This window comes from Schistocerca gregaria, chromosome 2, assembly GCF_023897955.1.
Source record: "Schistocerca gregaria isolate iqSchGreg1 chromosome 2, iqSchGreg1.2, whole genome shotgun sequence".
Classification (NCBI taxonomy): Eukaryota; Metazoa; Arthropoda; class Insecta; order Orthoptera; family Acrididae; genus Schistocerca; species Schistocerca gregaria.
In genome coordinates, this window is record NC_064921.1 from 781,864,878 (window position 1) to 781,886,867 (window position 21,990).

General features: G+C 43.5%; 1 protein-coding gene across 15 annotated transcripts in view; it reads right to left on the reverse strand.

Annotated features, from left to right (window-relative positions):
* The window catches only part of LOC126335033 (NAD kinase-like), a 904,299-nt gene that overhangs the window by 155,064 nt on the left and 727,245 nt on the right, over positions 1-21,990 (reverse strand). The window contains exon 1 of one of the 15 annotated variants that reach the window (XM_049997884.1): positions 14,242-14,701. The exons of 12 other annotated variants lie outside the window; for them this stretch is intronic. In XM_049997884.1, the coding sequence (XP_049853841.1) occupies positions 14,242-14,399 (158 nt within the window). In that variant the 5' untranslated portion in view covers positions 14,400-14,701. Of the gene's footprint in view, positions 1-8,565; positions 8,669-14,241; positions 14,702-21,990 lie in introns of those variants that run through there. 2 more of the 15 variants (XM_049997893.1, XM_049997894.1) reach the window with 2 other exon arrangements.

Here is a 21,990-nt window from a genome sequence, read left to right on the forward strand (position 1 = left end):
GGAAAAATCAATTTTTAGGTCCCTAACGACAGAACAGCCTTACCAAAACTACTCAATAATGATGATGATGATGATGATGACGATGACGATAACCGTGACAAATATGACACTTCCTTAATTTTTTTATTTTTTTCTACACTCACATCTGGCTTTTTGGCTTACCTCTGTATACAGATTTTCCATCTGTCATACCTATGAAACGTACATTTATGTTCTTCAAAAGCTAATTATTGGGCTGTGTAAAAAAAACAAACACATTCAGTGCGGCAAAGAAGTGGAAAAATATCTGTGAAAATCGTAAGCGAAAAGAATGAGGTCCTTTTTTAAATTAATACTGTAAATTAAATTAAAATGGAACAGGGACACGCGAACCGAAAGTTTACAACCTGAAGAAAAATGTTAATGCAAAAACCTAAATTTAAAAAAAAACTTTTGAAAATTATGTCTATTAAGTAAAGTCCACTGACGATGCTTAAAATGTAAATAAAACGCTTATGGTTAAAATTAAAACGAATAATCATCTTGTGGCTGCAGCTCTTTTTGTATTTGTTTACTTCCTAATATACGAATATAATACAATTATTCTTCTTGTTTTAGTACTAAAACGTGATTCGGAGAACTTTTTCCGTCTTCAGTGGGTTCATTTAGTCTGCGTTAAATAATATGCACAGAAATTTCTCCATCATAATAAATAACAGTTTGGGTGATATGGTATTTAATAATATGGTGTTTCAAGAGAATATTAATATTAAAATATATACCTTAGTATTATAGTCTGCTGTTCAAGTGGCTGTATGACATAGATAGTACAACTACTATTTTTCTCCAATTAGTCATCTGCAACTAATGAGGTCTTTTCAGTCTTATGTTACGTACTCTGCCAAAAATGAAATTATCGCTTTTTAATTTTTTACTAATGTTATATTATAGTGCTACTGTCCTTACATTACGTTCTGCTATCAACAAAGAATCAATGTTTTATTCTTTAACTAACGTTGCAAGGCATTGTGCCTCCTCCACTAAACAGAACCATCGCTCACATAAACAGTGAAAAATAGTAACTGGTTGCATTACTATTTTATTATTATTTAGTCCACGAATGACACAGTTGTATGCTTTCGATAAACGTCGATTAGGGTGAACGAAATGAAGACTGGTAGTAAATTTATTCAGCCGGTAGCGCAGTAGCTGCTCATTTGTTTTGTTTTGAAAGCAACCGTCAGTTCGTTTAGTAAGCAGTCAGTCAGGCTCCAGCTCTCGGCTGGTATACGACTACGGAGCGGCAAGTTAAGAGTTTATCCTTTTCTGTGTTTTTCGTCGTAGTATATTTATTAAATTTCGTGCGTGTTTTTCTGTTTAAGATGTTTAATCTCGTCTTTTTGTAAGGGTAAATTCATTCAGACGGTAGAGGCGTAATTGCTCACTGAACAGCCAACTATATAGCTCATTAACGCATCTGTGTCAATTGGTGACACATCAAGAGGGTACCAAGTTTCAAACCTCGAACTGCTTGTTTTTACAGTTTACTTCTTTAGTTAGTCTTGCTAGGCTAGGTAGGATGTGTGCATGCTGTATGTTGACGCAGGAGGAGCTGACCGTAGTTCGCGAACAGCTGACTGCGCTTTTGGTTAGGATCAGTCGCCTTCAAGCTGCTGCCTCGGCGTGTAGAGCAATTAATTTGTACTCAATCTTTCATTAATGATCACTTACTGTGAGTTTTTTGCGAGATGAAACTTAAACTGCTTAAAAAAAGTCAGTAAACAGCCAAATAATTCGGTAGTTGTGATAGCAACTAAGTACTCAGTCATGTTAATTGGTCAGTCTCCTTACAAAGATAATTTTATGTCAAAATACACTAAAAGTAATTCAATAAACAAAATAAACAACAATCTTTTCTTCCGAGAAGGATAACAAAAAGATGTTCACTATCTTCGATCATTCGAAACAGACTCATAAAGAGAGAATAATAATGTGTAGTTACGTATAAACATTACTTTTTTGAATCCACATTATCAAAAACGTTATTTTTCTTAAACATCGTTTCGTGGATCTTTTGACAGAATAATTTTAAATTAGGCAGCAGCAGCAACAACAACATCTTTGTCGTTTTGCAGTTTATTGTGTCCCTTTGTCCATTCGGCGTTTATGAAAGAGGACAGCCTTTCGACGTTGGCATTATGGCATGGAATTGGAAAATAATAGTCTGTAAATTTCAGTAATTCAGAATAAAATTCTTCATTACGCCGTGATTTCAAACGAGTTGTACACTTTGCATGTGATTAAAGCTTTTTAAAGACCGAGTATATTTTTCTTTTACTTGAATTTTGTGAAATTATGCCACTAATTATAAAGAATTTACTGTCATCCAATTTTACATTTTTTGCAGACGAATTATCTAAAGTTTTTGCTCATTGTTCCCGGATTGGAACAGCAGCTAATGTCATCCACTGGAGCTGCTTTAAATGGGAGCTTAACTTACGTATCCAGAATTTTAAGTAATTTTTGGCAATAAGGTACCTGTTACTGACGTTTGTCCTCAACTCTTTCACATAATTTTGGTGTGTCTCTGATAATCGCCTTAAAATTGCGAGAACTTTGATTGGACATTTACGTCATTATCTTCGAATAAGCCTTAGTTGTGCGTTTCTGCTTCGTTGCTAAAATGCCCAACAAAAGCCGAACAGGCTTTATTTTTATGTATCTGGCCCGACACAACCATAAAAAGCAGGACATTTGGTAACCCCAGACAAGGTCATTAGCAACGAAGATCAAACTTTGTAGTACGAAGAAAATTGGCCATGCACTTTTCAAAGAAACCAATCTAGAATCACGTAAAGCGAGTCCATAAAACTCCGGTATCTGGAGGGCCGGAAACGCATTTGAACCCCTCCATCTTCCGAATGCGAGTCCAGTAAGAACATATCATGTCACTCTTTGGCGAGGGATGCTCGGAGCGTAAGCACGCGATTGCCACGTCATACAGACCGCTGGAAGAGAAGGGCGAGGGGCGAATTAACCCATGCCGCCCCGCAGGGTAGGCAGCACACTGGAATCATCATTTCAATCACTGTGTCTAATAAAATGCTACGGCGCGCTGTGTTGTTTGCTAGATAATGTTGGCAACGGATGCAAACAATCCATACCTCCGCGAAGTCACGCCACTTCCTGCGATTCCTCCGCTGCCAGAAAACGTAAGCACTTGGTTCGGTCGTTACTTTACACCTACGTCTTTGGGGACAAAGGTCCATGACCAGCATCTCGCCTCCAGCGCCATTGTGCGGCAGGGAAGAGAACGAGGCCTCCCGGCAGGAAGCGAGGCCGCGAGATTATTAGTGCCGGCAATTGTCCTAATGGCGGAGTGGGACAAAGCACAGCCGCACAACAATTACACTGTGCGAGAGGGAAGGTCGTGCCACTTTGCAAGTCATCCGGCCGTGCTTGGCGGAGGTGCAAGCGAGACCCTGTCCGGCGGCGGCGGTGCAAATAGAGGGACGTTCGTACGCATAGCCACGGAGGCCGGTCCTGCCCCACGGCCAGGTGAGAGGTTCGTACATGGCTATAAAGCCGAGACGCGAGAGTGGGGGTGGGGGAGTTCCGTCTGGGTGACAAGCGGCTGGCACAGAAGACGTAACTGCCCGTCCATTAACATACGCTTATTCAAATGGCCTCGTATCACGCTTATGTTCCCACCAGACAGACTGTTTCATTGCATAAGCAGTACGCCTGAAAAGCAGTCTCTCAGCAGCTACACACTGAGCTTTGAACCAACGTAATTCTATAAACTTGTTATCTCTTTAAAAATCCCCCAACAAACCGGGTTTTTTTTTTCAGAAATGGTGTTTTCTTCGCGACACTCAGGGATACACAGCCAAATAATTACACAAACAAAAATTTAAATGCCTTCACACAAACATAATACACTACTGGCCATTAAAATTGCTATACCAAGAAGAAATGCAGATGATAAACGGGTATTCATTGGACAAATATATTACACTAGAATTGAAATATGATTAAATTTTCACGCAATTTGGGTGCTTAGATCCTGAGAAACCAGTACCCACAACAACCACCTCTGGCGATAATAACGGCCTTGGTACGTCTGGGCATTGAGTCAAACAGAGCTTGGATGTCGTGTACAGGTACAGCTGCGCATGCAGCTTCAACACGATAACACAGTTCATCAAGAGTAGTGACTGGCATATTGCGACGAGCCAGTTGCTCGGCCACCATTGACCAGACGTTTTCAATTGGTGAGAGATCTGAAGAATGTCCTGGCCAGGGCAGCAGTCGAACATTTTCTGTATCCAGAAAGACCCGTACAGGACCTGCAACAAGCGGTCGTGCATTTCCTTCTGAAATGTAGGGTTTCGCAGGGATCGAATGAAGGGTATAGCCACGGGTCGTAACACATCTGAAATGTAACGTCCAATGTTCAAAGTCCCGTCAATGCGACACCCCCATACCACCACGCCGGGTGATACGCCAGTATGGCGATGACGAATACACGCTTCCAATGTGCGTTGACCGCGATGTCGCCAAACACGAATGCGACCATCATGATGCTGTAAACATAACCTGGATTCATCCGAAAAAAAAAATGACGTTTTGCCATTCGAGCACCCAGGTTCGTCGTCGAGTACACCATCGGAGGCGCTCCTGTCTGTGATGCAGCGTCAAGGATAACCACAGCCATGGTCTCCGAGCTGATAGTCCATGCTGCTGCAAACCGTTCGTGCATATGGTTGTTGTCTTGCAAACGTCCCCATCTGTTGACTCAGGGATCGAGACGTGGCTGCACGATCCGCTACTGCCATGCGGTTAAGACGCCTGTCATCTCGACTGCTAGTGATACGAGGTCGTTGGGGTCCAGCATGGCGTTCCGTATTACCCTCCGGAACCCACCGATTCTATATTCTGCTAACAGTCATTGGATGTCGACAAATGCGAGCAGCAATGTCGCGATACGATAAACCGCAATCGCGATAGGCTACAACCCGACCTTTATCAAAGTCGGAAGCGCGATGGTACGCAATTCTCCTCCTTACACGAGGCATCACAACAACGTTTCACCAGGCAACGCCGGTCAACTGCTGTTTCTGTATGAGGAATCAGTTGGAAACTTTCCTCATGTCAGCACGTTGTAGGTGCCGCCACCGGCGCCAACCTTGTGTGAATGCTCTGAAAAGCTAATCATTTGCATATCACAGCATCTTCTTCCTGTCGGTTAAATTTCACGTCTGTAGCAATTTTAATGGCCAGTAGTGTACATTTAGTGAAACGCACTAACTCTAGGAAGTAATGATGGTAATGCTGAAAGACACACTACGGAAAAGACGCAGAACGTTCCGTCGTGAAACCCGGAACTGGAACATTAAAAAGACCGTGTTATCCTGTCGTGGCGTATCGCAGTATCCTCATTTATAAGCGAATAAACCAAGTCTTCTTCATTCCATGTGTTATTTTGGAAGGGCTGTTTCCAACTAATATCAACTATCATGGCTGGTATTTCGTGGAAATATTCCGTTATTCCAGGTTAAGTATCTAAAAGGCCGGAGACATTGATAAGACTATCGCGATAAGCGAAGGTCCACAGTGCACGACTGACCGGCTGCGTGGGTACAGATCTGTGGCCCTGTGTCGTACACACGATATAATTGGACAGCTACAGCTTTATTCTTGGGAGTCAATGACGTCATAAGGTCTATCTACATAAAGACGGTAGGTCATGAAAACCTCTTAACTCCTCTGTGTTAAATTTTACACGAGATACAAAAACACTGTGTGTGTGTGTGTGTGTGTGTGTGTGTGTGTGTGTGTGAGAGAGAGAGAGAGAGAGAGAGAGAGAGAGAGAGAGAGAGAGAGAGAGACAGAGAGAAAATATTGCTACATATGTCACAATACAATAGAAGCCTAGTTATTGACAGATTGTAGAAATCCATGCACTTTCAGACCTGTCCTTGATAATGGAGGTTACTGGTCACTGTAATCACGAAGTTTCCACAGACAGCTGGAGGTGCACGGTTTTCATCGTCCACCATCGATAAGAGAAGAATTTTATCTAAAGTTGTCTTCGAGTGGGCGACAAAATGTTTCTGCGGTTGTAATATCGCCTGTTTCGCCAGCATGCTGGGAGAAAGTGCTAGTTTATACAAGCGGTGCAAACTGTAATTAACTTGATTTCAGGATTATACAATATTCAAGGGTCAATTATTACCTGTCGAATGACAGCTACGCGTTCTTATTACTGGCCCACAATCAGCCTCTTGGTAAACTTGTGTCTCTGTTTACACAGAGCTCTATTCAACATCTTTATTGTTCGTCATGTTGAAAACAATTACGTGCATTTAATCGTGTGACGAATTCGAAACCAAGCGACGTGGAGCAGTGGTTAGAGCACTGGACTGGCATTCAGGAGGACGATGGTTCAAACCCGCGCCGGCCATCCGGATTTAGGTTTTCCGTGATTTCCCTAAATCGCTCCCGGCAAATGCCGAGCTGGTTAGGCCACAGTCGACTTCCTTCCTCATCCTTCCCTAATCCAATGGGACGGATGACGTCGCTGTTTGGTCCCCTCCACCAAATTAACCTAACGAATTCGAAAGATGCTTACGAGAAGCAGACTGAAATAAAACCAGTGGATACAACAAGGGCGGACAATGTTTCTCACGCTTGGAAACTATTACGCAGTATGAAATTCAAATGGTTCAAATGGCTCTGAGTACTATGGGACTTAACATCTGAGGTCAGCAGTCCCATAGAACTAACATACGGACATCACACACATCTATGCTCGAGGCAGGATTCGAATCTGCGACCGTAGCGGTCGCGCGGTTCCAGACTGAAGCGCCTAGAACCGCTCGGCCACACCGGCCGGCGCAGTATGAAATTGTTACTGGAATTACATTTTTAATACCGGTAGCCTTAACACCTTCATTATAAGAAACTACATTTTTAACAGTTACAATTGTAGCATCTTCGTCCTAGCACCTGCACACTGAGAAATTTGCGAAATGGCCTTCAGTCTGTGTTTCAACCACTGGACTGACGCTCGACTCATGTGAGACACACAAAATATATTTTTATGCCTTCTTGTGCTGCAACTGTCGAATGCATAACCACCCGTCGTAGCACTTACTTCTACAATGAAGTATTCCGCAACTACTGATGATATTTAAAATACCAGCGCGACCTGTTACAAATAAGTGTGCTGGCCTAAGCTGTCGCTAGCACACCATTTGGCAAAGCTGAAACTAAGATTCGCTGGCTCAAGCGCGCCTATCAACAACACACACACACACACACACACACACACACACACACACACACACGCACGCACGCAAGCAAGCAAGCAACACGCCGCCAACGCCCTCTCGACATCAAGCATTTAGGCCGTCCCCTGTCCGGAGGGCCACACTGACTCACTCTTACAGTTTGGAGTCTGTCAGCATATTCGCAGTCCACGCCACAGGCTCCGACAGCATCTAGCGATCAGATCAGTGACTATAGTGGGCCGGCCTCTGTGGACAAGCGGTTCTAGGCGCTTCAGTCCGGAACCTCACTGCTGCTACGGTCACAGGTTCGAATCCAGCCTCGGGCATGGATGTGTGTGATGTCCATAGGTTAGTTAGGTTTAAGTAGGTCTAAGTTCTAGGGGACTGTTGACCTCAGATGTTAAGTCCCATAGTGCTTAGATCCATTTGAACCATTTAACTATAGTGGGACTTGTACTTCTCAGACAGCGCCCTCTAGCCGGTACTGGCGAGTTCTACCAACTTCCTTGACTGCTTCGCGGCTTTTCATCGGGTGCAGACAGCCAGGCAACTTAGCTTCAGTTTGCTCTCCATACGACGAGTCGAAGACTTCGCATCTGTAGAAAGTTATGTATTGTTTCTCGCACCAGTAAACCATTTTGAACTCACTGCAGTACCGACGTATTTTTCCTGCTCCTTCTCCTACCCAAGCGCCGCCTTCCAGGCGGGATGCAAAAGCAACATTACCAGTATTGTCTGCAAGAGTTACTGATGAACTTCATCCCAACACATCGACCCTATTCCAGTTAAGTAAATGTTCATGTAAATGAAGATTCGTGTTAATCCACGTGTGCATTTGTGTTGTGGAAAAGGATACTGGACGCCCAGAACAACACCCTCCCCCTTGCGGCACAAGACACTACAGTAAGCACTGGTCAACGGGTAGTTAAGATATCCATTTCCTGAGTTATCACTATGTTTGATGACTGCTGATGCTATTTAACTGACACTGAAGGTGCACTAAAATGGCTTTTACTCCAGCGGCAACGAAATTATCCGCGCTACAATCGACAGCACCTCGCCACTAATTAGCGGCATTTCCACAGACGCGACACATTCATTAACTTCGCGTCCAACACACTGCTCGTGGAAACACTAATTGCCAGTCAGCGGAAAATTTCCGGCTAAGTGCGTACTGCAGAGCAACGTTGCAGGCGATGATGACCGCACAGTTATTTGACGTGCACAGAATATCTTTCTCCAAGCGAAGACGAAGGCGGCAGACTGAAGTTCGCGAAGCGCTTTGCCATACCGGAAGAGGCGCAAGCCGCTGATGTTTGGCAGCAGTCGCGCTATACGGGCCCGCCCCAGAGCGGGAACAGCGGGCAGCATCAGGCCGCAGACTACACACACAGCTAGTTAATTGGCGGAGAGCGAGTCGCCAGTTTGGCCGACCTTGCGGAGCAGTTATCGCGTCGCCGAAATCGCACGCGCCACATGTCAGCCATTTGCGAACAGGGCGGACGAGTGGTAAGTACACAGAAGGCGATTAACAGCGCGCGCACACACACATACACCCGTGATAAGTAGTGCACACCCGGATTAACAGTACACATACAGGTGGGAAGTACAGATACGGCGCGTCCGTTTTGACCGGTGACGTTGTCACACGTTAGCACTGGCTAATCACGCCAGCGAGAGTACGACGCCATACAACCACGAGTATGTTAATTATCAAAATATCGGTATCCTCGCGAGAATATGTGGATTTTTGAGGGCGTCGATACTGGGAGGAAATAGGGGTTTTCTGGGAGAAGGTAATCATTTAATGCTCGTGCACAAAAATAAATAAGCTTCGTGCACAGCGAATGAGTTAAACTCAAATGGAGTGCTCACGAAGAAAGCACATAATGATGATGCGCAGGATGGTAGATATTGTGACATGAAAAGACTCCGAAATAACAATTTAAAAAAGCTTAAAAATTGGTGTCTGTCTGCGTTGCCCATCTACAAATGGGCGATTATCCGCGTTAATGCACAACCGAGACAGTAATCTCAAAAGAGACTTATCAGTACCGGAATCTGCTATCTAGCGACGGTATACGTCACACCGGAAAGACTACTTACTGCATTACTTACGCAAGCTGAGAACACAGGTTGTCCAATTTTTTGTTTTTATGTTTTTCGTTCAGTTTTTTTTTTTTCCTGACGATGGTTCTCATTTTCCGGAAGGTCAAAATATATAATCAGACGAATCTTGTCCCCAACGCTGTTACAGCAGAAGAACGAATTTATATACCGCTGTGAGCGCGATAAACCGGTGGTTCCCATCAGGTGGTCTGCGGACCCCCAGGGGTCTGCGAGCTATGCCAGAGGGGTCCGCAAGATGCTATTAGAATAAAAAATATATTAAATATCTTTCGTATGATAGCAGATTATTTTGTTTTGGCCGCTTCCTGCATGGGCAGAGCTGTAGCGAACGCTAACTCCTGCGTCTAGCATCTTCCCAGAGCCAACTGACACTAGCACACTATTTTTTTTTAAGGAGTTTGTTACACTAAACACCCAGATTTGTAGACAAAGGTTTAGTACAATAATCAAAAATTTAACAACAACAAAGATGGCTAAATTGAAAAAGTTTTAAGCTCAATATTTTTAAATAATGAATATGTCAATGTTTTTTCTAAGTACCAAAAATAGAAAACGTATAAAAACACTCTTACTTTGGCTTTGTTAGGTACGTGATACTGTGATATGACAAGGTACCAATCATGCTCGATGAGGGGGTCCTCGACAAAATTTTGTCGGGAACCCCTGGATAAACCATGAATCGCATGTATAATAGAGTATTCTAAGCGAAAATGTAGTCGAATTAAATCGGGCGATGCTGAGGGAATTAGATGAGGAAATGAGACACTTAACGTAGTAAAGGAGTTTTGCTATTTGGGGAGCAAAATAACTGATGATCGTCGAAGTAGAGAGGGTATAAAATATAGACTGGCAATGGCAAGAAAAGCGTTTCTGAAGAAGAAAAATTTGTTAACATCGAGTATAGATTTAAATGTCAGGAAGTCGTTTCTGAAAGTATTTGTATGTAGTGTAGCCATGTATGGAAGTGAAACGTGGACGATAAATAATTTAGACAGGTAGAGAATAGAAGCTTTCGAAATGTTGTGCTACAGAAGAATGCTGAAGATTAGATGGGTTGATCACATAACTAATGAGGAGGTATTGAATAGAATTGGGGAGAAGAGGAGCTTGTGGCACAACTTGACTAGAAGAAGGGATCGGTTGGTAGGACATGTTCTGAGACATCGATGGATCACCAATTTAGTATTGGAGGGCAGCGTGGAGGGTAAAAAACATAGAGGGAGACCAAGAGATGAATACACTAAGCAGATTCAGAAGGGTGTAGGCTCCAGTAGGAACTGGGAGATGAAGAAGCTTGCACAGGATAGAGTAGCATGGAGAGCTGCATCAAACCAGTCTCAGGACTGAAGACCACAACAACAACAAGCGAAAATATTCATTCTAACCATAATAAAGGACTTCTGGCTTCGTTTACTTCGAAAATCGCTTAACATCGCACACATAATCTGCTCCGGCATAATCTAGATTTAAAGATGAGATCAGTTAAAGCTACCATGACACATTGGATGGCTTTATCAACTGATAACCAAATTATCCATCATCTTCGAAGCTAAGCTAGGCTTCGGACTACGTTATATTTCGCGCCTCTCTTAAGAAGCCGTTTTCTCTGCTGTTTCGGAAGGTATCTGCAATTTCGTGTTTGCGTTCACTGTGCAGCTGGAGACAACCCAAACGATTGCTGCCTGTCACTTCGGTTTGTTTCGCGTTACAACCAAAATTATTTTTAAAGCGAAATATTACGTGCCTATTCGACAGAGCGGTCCATAATTAGTCTAGTGCGATATTCGTTTTACCGCTCTGTATTAACCAGGATAGTAAGATACGAGCAAAAGCGAGCACTGGAACAGCGACCAAACCTCCCTGGCGCGTGCTGGCTGCACGAAAACGAATATCAAGCTAGAGTAATCTGGTAGCGTATCAAATGCGTATTTGAACCATCAGCTGTTTTTATTTTCAACCCAAATTCCACCGGCTTCGGTCTTGGAGCATCTTCACGGATGAAGGGTTAAAATGGTTTAAGCCACCATATTGCATTAGTCATTACCTAAAATATGTAGTGCATGCCATGAATGTGAATAGATGACACGGGACTCTAAAAGCAAATATAAGAATACCACATGTATACAGAGCAGTACTGCTCTGCTTTAAAAGCAAACTCCCGAATACTACATGTATACAGAGCTTTTAAAGTGCTGTGTCATATATTTACATTCATGGCATGCCACTACACATTTTAAGGTACGACTAATGCAGTATGGTGACTTAAACCGTATTAACTCTTCATCCGTGAAGATGGTCGAAGACCGAAACCAATAGAATGTTCGTTTACAATAAAAACAGCTGATGGTTCAAATAAACAACGTTACTTAACGGTTGTTGGCAGTCACATTTCAAAAATGTTTAATCTGGTAGAGTCTTATCGAATGAATAAATAAAACTCCGATTTAAAAATCATTTTCTTTGAAAGGGGAAGCAAACAGACGCATTCGGTCGATGGCTGGGCGTCGCATGAAACACTGTACGAGCAGTATTTGCTTGGGCTGACACCAGTTACACGTTACAAACACGAAATTGCTAATTTAATTCTATCCATATTTCGCAGCTTCAAACGTGACTGTATTTAATACACTGGAGATATGAATTAAAAAACGACTTCAGTCACAACTGTTCTTCTTTTATTAAGTACACGATACATTTCGGACCCTGTGGGTTCATCATTAAGTGTAATTCGTCTTAATACATGCTTTATTTTTTTCTCTTGAATGAGGTGAATTGCTTCAATCCGGAACCGCGCGCCTGCTACAGCCGCAGGTTTCTATTGAATGAGATGAAATGCATATGCCTGTCACGAAAATGTTTTATGTTCGGTAGTGAATTTCGTAAGTCAAACGCGGAAAATATGTGCGACATAGTGGAAAAGATGAACAGTGTGAACTTACCAACTTACTTTTCCACTCTTTCGCACATGTTTTCTGTGGTTGACTTAGGAAATTCATAACCTAACATCAAACTTTTTCGTGACAGGAATATGCATTTGACCTCAAATGGCTCTAAGCACTGTAGGACGTAACATCTGGGGTCATCAGCCCCCTAGAACTTAGAAGTACTTAAATCTAACTAACCTAAGGACATCACACACATCCATGCCCGAGGCAGGATTCGAACCTGCGGCTGTAGCAGGCGCGCGGTTCCGGATTGAAGCAATTCACCTCATTCAAGAGAAAAAAATAAAGCCTGTATTAATACAAATTACTCCTCATGATGGACCCACAGGGTCCGAAAAGCATCGTGTACTTAATGAAACACGTAAAGTTGTGGCTGAAGTTTTGTTTATTTATTTATTTATTTATTGTTCCGTGGGACCAAAGTAAGGAGAAGTCTCCATGGTCATGGAACGAGTGAATACATGAAATTATAACGCGATTGTAGAAACAGATAAAATGAAGTATAAGAAACATATTCAGGCGACAAATCGTAAGTTTAAATAAAGAAAATCAACAATGTAACATGAATTTGCTTAATTTTTCAGCTCTTCCAGGAGCTCCTCGACAGAATAGAAGGAGTGAGCCATGAGGAAACTCTTCAGTTTAGACTTAAAAGTGTTTGGACTACTCCTAAGATTTTTGAATTCTTGTGGTACCTTATTGAAAATGGATGCAGCAGAATACTGCACTCCTTTCTGCACAAGAGTCAAGCCTAGTATTAACTGAGTGAAAGCTGCTGTACTGTGAGGGCAATGTCAGAATTCCCAGACTATTGATCAGGGGTAGACAAGAGGTTCTCGAACTTACACCACATATAGCTCGAACAGCCCGTTTTTGAGCGAAAAATACCATTTTTGCATCAGAAGAATTACCCCAAAAAATAATACAATACGACATAAGCGTATTCAACTGTGACTTATTTCAGATACTGTTCTAATGGTAAATAAAGTAGCATTTAGTTTCTGAACAAGATCCTGAACAAGGGCTTTCCACAACAGCTTACTATCTATCCGAACGCCTAGGATCTTGAACTGTTCCGTCTCGCTTATAATATGCCCATTCTGTCTGATCAAAATATCGGTTCTTGTCGAATTGTGAGTTAGAAACTGCAAAAACTGTGTCTTACTGTGATTTAGCATCAAATAATTTTCCCACAAGCCACGAACTTATTTCATGAACTACATTATTTGATACTGTTTCAATATTACACACAAGATCCTTCACTACCAAGCTGGTGTCGTCAGCAAACAGAAATACTTTTGAATCACCTGTAATACTAGAAGGCATATCATTTATATAAATAAGAAACAGCAGTGGCCCCAGCACCGACCCTTGGGGAACGCCCCACTTAACAGTGCCGCATTGGGACTGAACATCACTACCACTCTCAATATTGCGGAGAATTCTTAAAGTAAGAACAGAAGTCGTTCTTTAATTCATACTCCGGTGAAACTGCTAATATCTGCCGACGACCCGTACGAGAGACACCCAGTATGTCAGCCTGTTAACACAAACTTCACTAAAAATAAATAAAAAGGTGCCGATGATGACGTCTCTGGTCAAAGGAAACAGGTATGTCGCATAGTGCACTACTCGCTGTCAATCAGTGTGTCCAACTGCTTCGCGTGATTTGTAAGATAGCGCTACGAGAAATAGACCACCGTTTTTTGCTTTACTAGACCACACAGTGTATCGCTGGAAACGCAAAGGAAGTCTCAGAGCGTGGAGTCTTGACAGCGCAGCACGGCGCAAAGTGCGGAGCTGTTATCGCACAGCGGAAGTAGACTCCGTGAGAGCACGTGTAGCTGCTCCGGCGACGCAGACAGACGGGCGGGTGTCGGGCCACTTTTTACCTGAGCTTCCGGGCCAGAGCCAGCGGCAGCAAGCGGTCCGTCAGCTCGTCGACGGAGTTGGCGTTGACGCTGGCGGTGGCGGTGGCGACGAGGCCCTCGCCGTCGGGCGGCGCGGCCATGACTACGTGCTGCTGCTGCTGCTCGCCGGGCGGCCACATGGCTGGATGCGTGGCGCCTCTGTACCTGGCCTGCAGGTGCGCGCTCCGGCCAGCTGCTGCTGCTGCTACCTGCTTATCTCCCTCCCCCTCCTCTCCACTGCCCGCCTCTCGCCGCCGCTCCACTGGCTTCGGCCTCGTCAGCTCCCTGTTCGGCAGCCGCCGCCACTCGAATGTCGCCGCGGCAGCACACGCCGGTCTCGAAGCGGCCTCCTCCTTCCCTCTCCCAAGCGCCTTCCGCTTCCTGGCCGCACCGCTTGCGTACTGCGGGAAGACGCGCTTCCTCTCGCTCGCTCGTGCCTTCCAGGACGTCCGTACACGTGGAACCTCATCTTCCTCTGTATTCACTTTGTTCAATTTACGCACTGTCGCTTCCTCACGCTGATTGGTCGACAAACGTCGGCAGCGGATACTCGTATCCAGTGCAGTTTTTCTGGGGGAACGCTGGGGGATGCGTACCCCTAAACTTTCTCGTCAACAAAGTTTTTTTTTTTTCGATGTTGAGAACTTGGAAGAGTGCCAAAGATTTCACGGACGTTAATTTTTTATTTCATTTTTTCGTGTTGGAAATTGCAATACGAGCGATACCAGTGCAATTTTTGGTGGGAACAGCGATGTCATTGACTGTTTCAAGCATTTCGAAGCTGCGGCAAGCGTTCTCGTTAACTGAATCGCTGGCAGCCAGTCCGACAAGCACGTAGTGCCATCGCCCGCTAATAGTGGGCGATGGTAGTGCTAAACGGATATGCGTACGCTCAAACGCCGAACTACCGACAGATGTCTCTATGGTCCCGCTACCATTAGAGAGCCTGTGTAGGCATACAGGCTCTCTCTAGCTACCATGATCCTACGTGATTCATTGCCATCTTTGTTTTGTTGTTCCGTTTTGCTGTTCCCTTCTTGTCGGTTGTGCGGTGTTTTGCAGTGTGTCCCGTCTTTCGTTGCTGCTTATAAGTTAAGTTGGAGGTGAGAGATGAGCAGAAAACAACCAACTATTTTACTTGTTCTCCTGCATCTAAAAAAATCAAAAACTGTCAATAATTCGTGTCCGAGTGAAAAGCCAGGAAGCTCAACATCAGTGGATGACGAAAGTGAAGCTGTAAACCTGAGCTCTGAAACTGTGTGTGAAATGCAGTGAACGAACGTCTGCATGAATTCGACCTGTTGATGACTTCATGGCTAAAAGCGGACGGGTGGTATTCCATGTTTCAGTTATAAGTAATTTTCGCTCCATTATATCGAATGTCTGAGTACCTTCAAACGTTTTTCAGAAAAAAGCGCTGCTCGTATCCGTGTTTTCATTGTGCTCAGATCGGCAAAGGAGGGTGTTCCATTTACCTGATGAGCGGCGGTATTACAGGCCCGCAACGTAAACCGCGCCTGCCGTTCGAATGGGTCCCGCGGGACCGCACTATGCCCTGTCTGTTTTTTTTTTTTTTTTTTTTTTTTTTTTGTGGACTTTAGTCGAACAAAGGCCGCGGGAAAAGACAACATTCCATGAGAACTACTGATACTCTTGGGAGAGCCAGCCATGACAAAACTGTACCATCTGGTGAGCAAGATGTATGAGACAGCCGAGATACACTCAGACTTCGAGAAGAATATAATAATTCCAATCCCAAAGAAAGCAGGTGCTCACAGGTGTGAACATTACAGAACTATCAGTCTAATATTTCATGGGAGCAAAATATTGACACGAATTCTTTACGGACGAATGGAAAAACTGGTAGAAGCCGAACTCGGGAAGATCAGTTTGGATTCCGTAGAAATGTTGGAACACGCGAGAAATATTGACCCTACGACTTATCTTAGAAAACAGATTAAGGAAAGGCAAACCGACGTTTCTAGCATTTGTAGACTTGGAGAAAGCTTTTGACAATGTCGACTAGAATACGCTCTTTCAAATTCTGAAGGTTGCAGGGGTAAAATACAGGGAGCGAAAGGCTATTTACAATCTGTACAGAAACCAGATGGCAGTTATAAGAGTCGAGGGGCATGAAAGGGAAGTAGTGGTTGAGAAGGGAGGGAGACAGGGTTGTACCCCATCCCCGATATTATTCAATCTGTATATCCAGCAAGCAGTACAGGAAAAAAATGGAATAGGAATTAAAATCCACGAAGAAGAAATAAAAACTTTGAGGTTTCCCGATGACATTGTAATCCTGTCAGGCACAGCAAAGGACCCGGAAGAGCAGTTGAATGGAATGGAGAGTTTCTTGAAAGGAGGATATCAGATGAACATCAACAAAAGCAAAACGAGGATAATGGAATGTAGTCGAATAAAGTCAGATGATGCTGAGGGAATTAGATTAGAAAATGAGATACTTAAAGTAGTAAAGGAGTTTTCCTATTTTGGGAGCAAAATAGGTGATGATGGTCGAAGTAGGGAGGATATACAATGTAGACTGGCTATGGTAAGGAAAGCATTTCTGCAGAAGAGAAATTTGTTAACATCGAGTATAGATTCAAGTGTCAGGAAGTCTTTTCTGGAAGTATTTGCATGAAGTGTAGCCATGTATAGGAGTGAAAGATGGACAAGAACTAGTTTAGACAAGAAGAGAATAGAAGCTTTCGAAATACTGTGCTACAGAAGAATGCTGAAGATTAGATGGGTAGACCAAGTAACTAATGAGGTGGTAGTGAACAGAATTGGGGGAGAAGAGGAAATTGTGGCACAGCCTGATTAAAAGATTAGACCCCTTGGTAGGACACGTTCTGAGGCATCAAGGGATCACCAATTTAGTACTGAAAGAAATCGTGGAGGGTAAAAATCGTAGAGGTAGACCAAGAGATAAATACACTAAGCAGATTCAGAAGGATGTAGGTTACAGCAGTTACTCGGAGATGAAGAAGCTCGCACAGGATGGAGTAGCTTGGAGAGCTGCATCAAACCAGTCCCTGGACTGAAGACCACAACAACAACAGCCTGAAGGCCATACAGACATACGCGCCTTGTCGGCCAGTGATACTGTTAGCAGTGAAACAGGCATCACGAGTGTAACAGTGAAGTTTACGAACGCCACAATGGCAAGAGTGATTAACTCAATATTCGTATGCTTGTACAGAGTCCGCTCGAACTTTTCTGAGATTGTTTGAACAGAAGTTTAAACGTGTTCGAGTTCCGAGTCGTGATGCAGTTCACAAATTAGTGAATAAATTCCGTGAAACGGGAAGTTTCCAAGACAAGAGGCGTAAACGACGACGAACAGTGCTCTCAGACGATCGTCTCGATGACATTGCACACCGCCTGGAAAATTCCCCTAAGAAGTCTCTTACACGTCTTTCGCAGCAAAAACAAATATCGTGCACCTCTATAAAAAGAGGTGCCAAGCTGCTTGGGCTAAGGTCCGAAAAGTATCAGTAGTACAAGAATTTCGACCTGGTGATCCTGCGCTCAAGGTTAAATTCTGCGAATGGGTTTTAAAATAACTGCATGACGGTGACATGGATCCTTACCTCATTCCGTTTCGAGACGATGCTTGGTTCCATTTACACAGGTAAGTTAATTCCCAAAACTACCGACACTGGAGTGCAAATTGACCTCTTGTGCTTAATGAGGAACCCTTAATGATCAGAAAGAGGCCTTATACATTTAGGCCTAGTCGCCTAGTGTCTTGAAAATAGGTTAAACAGATGAACATTAACAAAGGTAAGACAAGATGAATGCAGTGCAATAGAATCCTATCAGATGATGTTGAGGGGATTAGATTAGGAAATGAAAAACTAACAATAGATGAGTTTCGTTACTAATAAGTGACGAGTAGAGAGTATATAATAGGATATAAAACCAGACTGTCAGTGGCAAGAAAAAAATTATGAAAAGAGAAACTTGGTAGCATTGAATGTAGGTTTCAATATTAGTAAGTCTTTTCGGAAAGGATTTGCCTGAGGTGTCGCCTTGTACCAAGGACTATAAACAGTTCAGACAAGAAGGTAATAGAAACTTTTGACATGTGCTACAGAAGAATGCTGAAGACTAGGTCAAAATATGACGAAACTAGGGGAAGGGGGGGGGGGGGGGGGGGGGTGGCGGCGGCCGAAGTGGCCGAGCGGTTCTAAGCGCTACAGTCTGGGACCGCGCTAACGTTACGGTCGCAGGTTCGAATCCTGCCTCGGGCATGGATGTGTGTGATGTCCTTAGGTTAGTTAGGTTTAAGTAGGTCTACGTTCTAGGGAACTGATGATCCCAGAACTTAAGCCTCATAGTGCTGAGAGCCATTTGAACCATCTGGGGGGGGGGGGGGTGGAGTAATGAATCGAATTTGGAAAAAGAACATTTATTGTTCAAGTTGACTAAAACAAGGGTTCGCTCCATAGAACACATCGCGGGCCATCAAGGACTAGTCAGTTTGGTAATGGAGGGAAGAGAGTGTGTGTGGGAGGGGGGGGGGGAGGGGGAGGGGGGAATGAAGGCTGCAATAATTGTTCGAAATGAGGAGGCTTGCACAGGTTAGACTGCAGTCGGCTGCTGCACCAGACCAGTCTTCCTGCAAAACGTATGTACCCAAAAAACTATCGCTCTGCAAAACATCTATGTCATTAGCAGTATTTTAGCCGCGCGCGCGCGGTCTAAGGGCGCCTTGTCACGGCCGGCGCGGCTCCCCCCGTCGGAGGTTCGAGTCCTCCCTCGGGCTTGGGTGTGTGGGTTGACCTTAGCGTAAGTTAGTTTAAGTTAGATTAAGTAGTGCGTAAGCTTAGGGACCGATGACTTCAGTAGTTTGGTCCCATAAGACCTCACCACAAATTTCCAATTTACAGTATTTTAGAAATTTTAACAAGTGCATCTACTTTTAATGTGATTCCTGGAGTGCTCATGAATCACTTATGACTTGGAGCTAACAAGATGCACTGAGTATTTTATGGCCTAACATCTTGGTATACGCAAAGTAACGAGAAAAATTGGTTAACGTTTTAAAATATTTTTCAGAAATTTTTTATTAGCAATAGTTGACACGTTGAGAAATGTCTTTTTGATATTTGTGGTGCCTTGGTTTATGTGGTCATAAAATAGTGTCACCATATCTTCAAGAACAGATCGGCTCAGTATTATTTGATAAGCCGTGTTCCTCTAGAAGGCATTGCAGACATAATTGGCTTTGGAATAAGACTTGTAGTATTGCCGTATTAAATCGGAGATGTTACGATTAACTGAATATTGAACTTTTTAAGCTAATAAGGTAAAATAAGAATGATTTACTGAATTTAAAAATAACTTTTCAGCGTTGCTTAAAACTTACCTAATACATTATTTTAGTTTTTCACCAAGGCGTTATCAACTTGAGGTAGCCAGAAATATGCAGGTGAACGAACGTCTGTCTGTTAGGACAATCTCTCATAACTGTATCGGTCTTACCTACGAAGTGTTCAAACTAGCTCTTAGGTATTCTGGTGAACTTCTGGAAAACGTTGCTTTCCAGCAGCAGTTAAAGGGTCAACTTTTCGGAAGCATCCAGAATTCCTGATTCCTCATTTTTTTGCTTTCTTTCCGCCGTTGATTACGAAAGTAGTGTAGCTGCAATTACTCCCACGCGTTCGCCTCTCTGCATTTTCGCGGTACTGCTACGGCCTTTGTAAGATCTATCACTTCCGTTTTTACTACCGCTTCAGTTCAGATGTTTAAGCCATCCACTTTTGCTCGAGGAATTCAATAAGGCATGAGGCAGTACAATTATTAGATAAGGATTCGAAAGCAAACGTAACAAAACATCAGTTTATGATTAAACACTTCTGTTTGTATTAATACATTCAACATTATGTGTGTATGTTATTTTTTTAAAAAAAAAGAGCCCAGCACACTGTCCGTACAGAACAGCACCGATGCGTTAAAACAGCGGCTCGATGTGGCGACCACCAACGTTGTTACAGACACTGTACCTACGAAGCATGTCCTGGTACACACTCCCCATCTCACTTGGTGCGTCTTTTTAGAGGCAAGAACTCGTGACAGCATATCTCCCTCTGTCTCTAGGTCCCACAGCAGAGCAGACGTTAAGTGAGACCAGGTGATCTGAGGCAGTATGCGTCATCCCGTCCAACCTATTGCATACACGTACATGCAACTCTGAGACTTTTCTCTATCCCTCAGTCGAGGCGAACGCGTAGACATCAGAACTGAGACCGCCGTAGAATGAAAATGGTACGTTTCCGGACATGGGATCCTATTCAAAATATTATGTACTGACTCTCCTCTACAAGTCCCAGAAGTCAGTAACGGGAATTTCCAAATACCCTGTACATTCTACAAGCCACTTTGGTTGTGTGGCGGAGGGTACTTGTGGTAACATTACTGTATACGGGGCTCTGGGTTTAATGGAGGAACAGCACGAGCTGTGTTTCGCATAATCTCTGTTTACGGAATCCATGTTGGTTTTATTTTACCTACACAAGGCAAAAGTTAGAAAGGTAAACAGCGACCCTTTGTTGCATTTTTCATTCTCAAGTAACACAAATGATATCATAACCTGTTTCAGTATTATAGAAAATTATCATTAGCTGGTCTGTTTACCACGCGTGTAGCTTATATAGAAGTTTTTAATTAAGTTATTTAGTATTTTACTATTACTCTTTTCATTTCTACTCTCTCTCCCCACCCTTTTTTCTTGTGAACTGTACTTTTCGTTGGTGCTCTAAGCAGCTACGCTGTTGCTCCTACAACGTGATACGTGCCATTGCGAACAGCGATTCGTTAACGTCACGTAAACTCTATGATTCAGAAAACAACAGACGGAATTCTGGACCCTCGCTAAGTACTCTAGTTCATCCCTCTCATCCCGAAATTTTTAACCACATAGGCGCTAAATAAAAAGATCTACTCTGCTAGGATGACGTCCACGAGATCGTTTAGAAAACGATGGGTGTGAACGGTTTGTGAATTTGTCTTCAGGCGCTACTGATTGCCTGCCTACGTACCGTGCTTTCTTGTACGTACCCAGGGATGTACCAGGTCGGCCTTGGACCGCTGTCGAAAGACTACCCTCGCCGAGCCAGCAACGAAATAACGCAGCCAACGCTAGGGAGCGACCTTCCGCTGACAAACAGCACTTTGCGCAACCTGTCGAAGTGCGACACACGAATCAACACGTCCACCATACAGTTTTTGGTTCAAATTACTCTGAGCACTATGGGACTTAACATCATAGGTCATCAGTCCCCTAGAACTTAGAACTACTTAAACCTAACTAACCTAAGGACATCACACAACACCCAGCCATCACGAGGCAGAGAAAATCCCTGACCCCGCTGGGAATCGAACCCGGGAACCCGGGCGTGGGTAGCGAGAACGCTACCGTACGACCACGAGATGCGGGCTACAATTTTTGTTGAAGTCTTTTAATGACGAGGTTTTCAAAGTCAAAACCTTTTTCGAAATACGCATATTATGTTTCCTTAAATAACACGTTAATGAAGGAGTCATCTAAGTAAAAGTCCGAGACAACCAGTGGATGAAAGCGACGAGACAGAATGAGACGTACGAATGTATCGCTGCCTTGGGCATAAATATCACAGTGTGACAGTGAAGGAAGGACGTAATCGATTTTGTGTATTTCACTCACTGATCAGGACTTCCATTGCTCGAAAAAGCTAACTATGGTTC